Below are 6864 nucleotides of genomic sequence, written 5' to 3'. Positions count from 1 at the left end.
CTCTATATATTTTCCAAAGGGCCTTTTTTTTTTTTCCCTTACCTCCTGTTCAGCACTTCCCAAATCCACTGTTTTCCCAGCCTCCCCTAGACTCTCAGCTTGTGTCTCTTTTTCCTTTGCTGCTTAAGTGCCAAACAAATCACAGGAAATCTAAGCTTGTGTCATTGACAGGAACGAGCCATAACCGATGACTTAGTTTACCAAATTGGAGACCAGTGTTGGTGCTTACCTAAACCGAGAATTGTAACTTGAACTATACATGTGCTAGAAAACCTAACTTAGTGTAGAGCTTTATTGTTAGCATTCAAATACTCAATAACCAGCTGGCCTTCCTGAAAGAAAGCAGGCCACAGGGGTTTTTTTACCAGAAGTTACATTTCTCAGTAGCAACAAATTCTCTCCTCTTTTTCCCTGAAGAGGAAAGTTGCTGTCTGCATGCAGCCTGTTTTGACTCAGAGGCAACTTGATTCTTCTTGAATTTGTATATCCAAGAGCACATATAACTTACCCTGGAATTTTACTTTGCTATTCCAACAGTAGAGTAAAATTAGTATAACGTAACAAAAATAAACTTTGTGTACTTCTTACTGTTTTCTTGCAAAAATTCAACATAATCTTATGATCATATTATAATTTATTCAGAGCAAGTGATACTGAATTGTATATTTGAAAGATAAATGGATAGAAGATGGTTGTAGACTTATTTTCTTTCCCATCGTTCCCAGGGCAAGAATACGATTGTAGGCAAGGTTGACCAAATGAGATTTTGAGCAGTGTGCAGAAGGGATATGATCAGAGGGTAAAAAAAAAATCAAAAAGCAAAAGAAGATTAATTTGTTTTCCTCTTTGCACTATTTCCTTGATGATATGTGAAGGTGATTTTGATAGAAGGACAAGATATAGTGGTGTAGCTTAATTTAACTTTAGACATTCTAGTTTCATTACTACATTTCTCTGCACTTGTACTAAAATGAATAGGTCCACCTTACAATGGAAATAAAGGAAACAAGTGCTTACAAAGACTGCCATAAACTACAGGAATACAACATTTCTATTAATAAACTTAGCTGAACTCAGTGTAAAAAACCTTCTTAGCAGATACATTTCGTATTTGGAGGACATAAATGGTAGTGCCTAAGGCTTGAGGAAAACCATAGCAAGAGCAACTTTGGTAAAGCAATGAAAACTTAGCATTTCTTGCAATCTAGAAATTAGAAATGTAGCAAGAAGAGAATGGAAGATGCAAATACTTTTACTGAACAAAAATTTTCCTGTGGCTGTACATTTTACAACCTGTATTTTGTCAGGTTGTCGGACTGTTCTTAATGAAAAAGAGCAGTTCCTGCCTGTAAAACCAGAATTTAACAATTTACTCATAATCATGCTACAGATGCATTAAGAATTTCTACTGGATAGTGGGTCAAACTAGTATATTGGAATGTAATATTTTTCTATGTACCGAAGAAAGATTTCCAAGTGTGAGACAAAAAAACCCCAACAATTAAAATTTAAAAAAAAATAATAGAGATGTTATCTTTTCTTTCTGCTTTGTTTTATAGCGAAGCTTCCTGGGCTGTACAACTTTTAGAGTAGGAGACTTGGTAAAGTCAAAGGAGCAACAGTTGACCCTTACCCTCAGGTAAGTGTTTTCCTCTATTGTAAGCCATGTTGAATTAATAACCCATGGCATTTGATGATTGCTGCTTGACTGTGTTTGAAACTCCATATTACTTCAGGTATATTAGATGTCAGCTTGAAGTTCTTCTATTTCTACTATGCACAAAGTCAAAATAAAATACCAATTCTTTAAGCTGGAGCTTGCCATGTGTCAGATTAGAAAAGGTTAGTAATTTTTTGGTATGATAACCCATGGAAGAATTGCAGGGAACTTGAAGTAGGGGATGTTCTTTCAAAGTTTCTTTTAGAAAGGAGCATGATGTTCTCCGTTTCATTTGCTGTGTGTGGTTTAACGAATTAACACTGTACAGTTTGCTGGTTTGATTACCAGGCATATTTAAAGATGGTGGACCCAATGACACAAGGCTGCTCTCGCGAAATTGGCTGCTGTCTCCCAAAACTCGTTGTTACATGCAGCCAAACTCAAATGGCAGTGAGGGGGTGCTGTACAACTCTAATTAGTGATGCAGGGTACAGAGCTACAGGAGAGTCAGAGCCAGTGTTCAAAAACTAGGGCTGGGCTGAACAGACATTTCTTAAAGCTGTGCACTGAAGACAAATACTCAGTTTTCACCCCTGATACTGATGTGGATGGCTTAAGATTAATCAAGATACAAATCAAAACTTTTTGAATGTTAAGGGAAACCTTTTAGGCGGTGTTTTTCAGAATGAAATCATTGGACTTTATTATAGGGATCTTGTTGAGCTGATTTTTGCAAGCACAGTGGAGGCTTATTTGGGATCACTGGGTAGGTACAGGTAAGCTTCACAGAGCAACTATCCAAAGTCACCATGTTTCTACATAGGCAAAGTTTTGGGAGGAAAGAAGCTGTGACTAGAAAAACTGAGACACTGGTATGTGTTCTGCCTGGCATATTGCACGTGGGTGCTGTAGAAAAGTTGTGTTACATTCTTTATTGTGTGCACATGAAGCCAGCCTTGATGCAGCCAAAGGTCCAAATTATGGCCCATTCAGCAATGTGGTACTGTCACTATGTCAAGGACACTGCATTTTTTTTTAAATGGAAACTTCTTGAAATATTTTGGTTTTATTACTGCACCTGCCTTCCTGTTATAACAACAGTAGCTGCATACGTGTGTGTAGTTTACAGGGCAAAGTTAACAAAATGCCTTGATTTTAATTTCTCCCAAACAGAAAATGCCATGCCTGACAAGCAGATAGCTTTGTTTCTAACAAGACTGACCAGATAAAATGTGAACTGACTAGTCTCTATGGAAATGTATGGCTAGATAAACAAATACCAACTTAGTGTTTATAAGAGTCTGTTCTTACAGAATTTCAAGTTGTCTGAAATTCTTTGGGACAAACTTTGCCTCTTGACATATTGAAAACTTGATCTGAAAGGTTGCCTCTGACATGTGCCATTATAATTGACAGAAAAAATTTCAGGAAACTTTGAAAAGAATAAGTATTTTGTATTTAACCCATCTAATATGTAAACAAAAAGTTCGGCGGGATAACTAATAAGCAATAGATGACAGACTGCCAGGTTAGTTTCAGCTGAACCTCTAGGCTTTTTCAGGTTTGCTTTTAATTAATATTTTTAGTCTTGTATGTCGTCTTTGTGCAGCTAATGCTAGAAGACAAATATTACACCGATTCAAATTAATTTGCAGATACATTAAATGGTAGGGTTTAGTTGGTTGTGGTTTTTTATTATTTTAAAGAAAACGATCCTAACCTTTTAAATGTGGGATTGTTTCCTGATTACAGCTGTTCAGCAGCACAAAATCAGTAGAAATTATCCATGTTTCTTCAATGGCAGTTTAACCAGAGCAGTCTAGTAATCTAAACTTGCTTTCCTCTAATTGCCCTATTATATTAGTACCTCTCAGGAGGATAGGGCATATACGAAAGCCCTTGTCAGAACAGCAGTTCTATTTAATTCTTGTTGATATACTTTGGATGGGAGTTTACCAGGGTGTGCCTGTGATCAAGCTACTCCTTTGTTAGATCTGAAGTAGACATTTAAAGATCCAGAAATAGCTCTGTGGTCTGCCCAGTAAATATTGGCATAATTATAGAATCTGGCTACTTATTCACTTTTTTTGTCTTGCCATCATCTTTCTGAGGTACAATGTAACAATATAAAAGTATTTTTAGAGGAATATTCTTGTATTTTTCTCAGTTATTTTCTGGAGGGCTAGCAAACATCTACAATTCCTTACTGTTGACAAACTGTGCTCTACTTTTTCCCTTTCCCCACCATTGTACATTAATAGTGATTAGGGGCACAAGCTACAAAACCTCTGCAAAAGAAGTTTTTATTCTGATTGTCTTCTCTTCTCTATAAAGGTGCCCTGAACTGATGGCTGAGTTTTTATTGTAGATGTGTGCACCTATATCTAATCATCAGAACCTGAACAGGTCAATTTGCAGAATTGCTTCGATGCTGACGATATGCACAACTGATGTTGGCAGAGGAATTTAGTTACTAGAGACTTGGGATTGCAGTCACAGGATTATGGCTGTGGTAGGTGGAGTGAGCACTGCAGTATGCAGTCATGTTGGACTGAATAGTTAGGGACAGACTGAAATTGCCAGCTTTGCTGCTGAAGCCTGCATCCTATGACACTGGATTCTAGATCTGGTTTAGAAATCACTCTTCAAATGCTTTGTCTCCTTTTCATTGGTCATATTCCAAATGCAGATGCTCTGTGGACAGATACCAGCCAATTGGTGCTCCTTGTCCCAGGCTGCTAAAAAAACAATCAGCAATTTTCCAACTCCATAAGCCAGCTGGAGTTTGAGCCATATATGTGCTGCTTCACATGGACACTTTTTTTTATTCTTATTGCTGTATTCCCCATCCTCACTGTCCCCATTCAGGTTTGTCAAGGTGCAATCCTTTGTCCTGTTGCGTCTGTAGTATCTCTTGTCTTGTGACTGTAAGCAATCTGGCGCAGGGGCAGTCTTCACTGCACCTTGTGAGCGCAGAGTGCACTTTTCAGCTTTATTGAACTACAGCAAATAAGCTGATTCTATCCTAATGCATTATGAAGTATCCTACAACTAATTAAATATTTTCCTCATGCTCTGTTGAATAATGTGTATGTGTGAGATTGTCTCTTCCTGTCTGTCCAGGCAAACGGCATGAAGTGTACACATATACGTGTGCGTGCGCAATACTGTTTCTGTTAGTGACAAGTAACAGAATATAGATTTTTTTTTTTTTTTTAAGTGTGATCGCTAGGATTTTTTTTTTTATTTTTCCCACTGCATCACTTCTGTTTCTCACTTTTAATTTTCTTTCAGGCAAAATTTTAATCTCATGACGTTGCTTGAAAGTTTTAAATGCATGACCTGTTTTTTGAAGACTCTTATGCACCAGTGGTATTTTAAAGTCACAGTGGCTGGCACAGCTAATGACAGTTTCTCCCTGGACATTTATAGAGCTCTTTGTTGATTTGCGTGCCTGTAGCATTCAAAAGAAACTTTGGGGTTTTTCTGGTTTTTAAATTGTGGTTTTGTATTTCCATGTGGAAAGATAAGAGAAATGGAAGAAGGAGTACAACTACAATGCAACAGTCCCACTGTTTAGTTTTATTCTGTTGCATTATGTTCTCTTGCAGATACTGTGTGTTTCAGATTGTAATATTACATATGTATTAGACCAGAGCAAGAATGATTTTGAGAAGAAAATAATTGAAAAATTTGATATAAAGTAAAATCAGATCAATCATATTTTTTAAATGTGTATGGAGAAAGCATGAAAATACCTATTGCTACTCATGCAGGCAAGCAGTGCAGTGCTTACAGCTGTACTGAGGCCAAGCCTCTACTAACAGCAGTGAGGGGGAATATTGAGTGTTCTAAAGAAAGGGAGACAAGGACTGAGTATGCGTGTCTGGCATTTTCATTTTTATTTTCTTTTATTCGAGCAACATGCCATGTTGGCTTGTATAAGTTCATTTGCAAATTGAGCTCCGTTTTGCTCAATGCTTGTTTATACTCCTAATTTACCCTGATGTAATTTTAAATCAGATCTGGTTTATGTAGGTCAGTCACAGACTTGCAGGTCTCTTTGGCTGTAGAAAAATGTGTTCCCTAAAAAAAGGATGGGTAAGATTTTAATTCTGGAAGTCAAATTAATGCAACGTTTTCCTTTCAGACCAGGATAACAGCGAAGTGCTGTTGCATATTTAAGTCAGCCTGGTAATGAGGTCGTCCACTTGGCACATTAAGCTTAACACATTAAGCTGCTGACAAATTTTCAGTCTTCTAGCCTCACATTTACTCTGATTTCTAAAGGTATATGTGATTTGCTAACATCTGTATTCCTTTTCTGCTTGGAAATCCTGTAGTCCATTTGTTGAGGTAGCCTAGTTTGCCTGCTGGTTTGACACAGGAGGGAGAAAACAAATGAAGTCAAACCACTAAGCTGTAGCAACTCAGGGAAATGTTCCTCATTCAGAAGACACTTAAGTTGTTCTAATGCATTTCAAAATTATTATGGTTTTTTGCTCATAAACACCCTTTGGACATTGAACCTTTCTTCCTCATTCCTTTTCTTTTGTATACTTTGTTAATTAACGTAGGCTTCTTTGGTTGCAAGGCTGTCTGGAATTGGTTCATTTTTGATTGTTCCTTTATTTTATTCTCAGTAATGAATTTGGCTTGGAGCAAATGTAGTAGTGGCACATGTAAAATATGAAGAATTATGTGTATTTTGCAAGGTTATATATAAGAACATATTTAATTTGTATAGTTGCAAGATGAGTGTATTCTACTGAGTCGCATATTAAAGCACAATGGTTTGCAACCAAAATAATTATTTAAATTTGAAGCTTGGGGTAGCCATTTTTTGAGACGTTACTCTAAAAAAAAAATTGAAGTTTTGACTTAGCATGGTAAGTAAGTATCCATGCCTAAAGAGACTAATCTGTGTGCTTAACTTGAGTCAGTGTAAAGAGCTGGAATGTTCTGGCTTAATTAAGGCCTTATACTGCATGCAGAAATACAGATTATGTAAAATTGTGGGAGCCCAATGCAGAAACAGGGTCCTCCCGCCTGGAGTGTGAGCAAGCACCCTGGGAAAGCCTGCGCATGGCCGAAGGCTGCACGGCAAAGCTGAGCTGGGCCTGCCCTGCCTGAGAGCAGGGGACGATGCCTGTCAGCGCGGTGCTGCTCGGGGGCTCTCGGCACCTGAGAGGCAGGAGGGATGG

At 37.7% G+C, this 6864-nt stretch overlaps 1 protein-coding gene across 1 annotated transcript in view; it reads left to right on the top strand.

Annotated features, from left to right (window-relative positions):
• The window catches only part of INPP4B (inositol polyphosphate-4-phosphatase type II B), a 213434-nt gene that overhangs the window by 82032 nt on the left and 124538 nt on the right, over positions 1–6864 (top strand). Inside the window, 1 exon segment of the mRNA XM_035899207.1 lies at positions 1560–1639. Coding sequence (XP_035755100.1) covers positions 1560–1639 — 80 coding nt within the window.

Source organism: Egretta garzetta, unplaced genomic scaffold (assembly GCF_000687185.1).
Source record: "Egretta garzetta isolate BGI_Z169 unplaced genomic scaffold, ASM68718v1 scaffold258, whole genome shotgun sequence".
Classification (NCBI taxonomy): Eukaryota; Metazoa; Chordata; class Aves; order Pelecaniformes; family Ardeidae; genus Egretta; species Egretta garzetta.
Note: the sequence above shows the minus strand (reverse complement) of the source record. Positions and strands in the feature narration are given on the sequence as shown.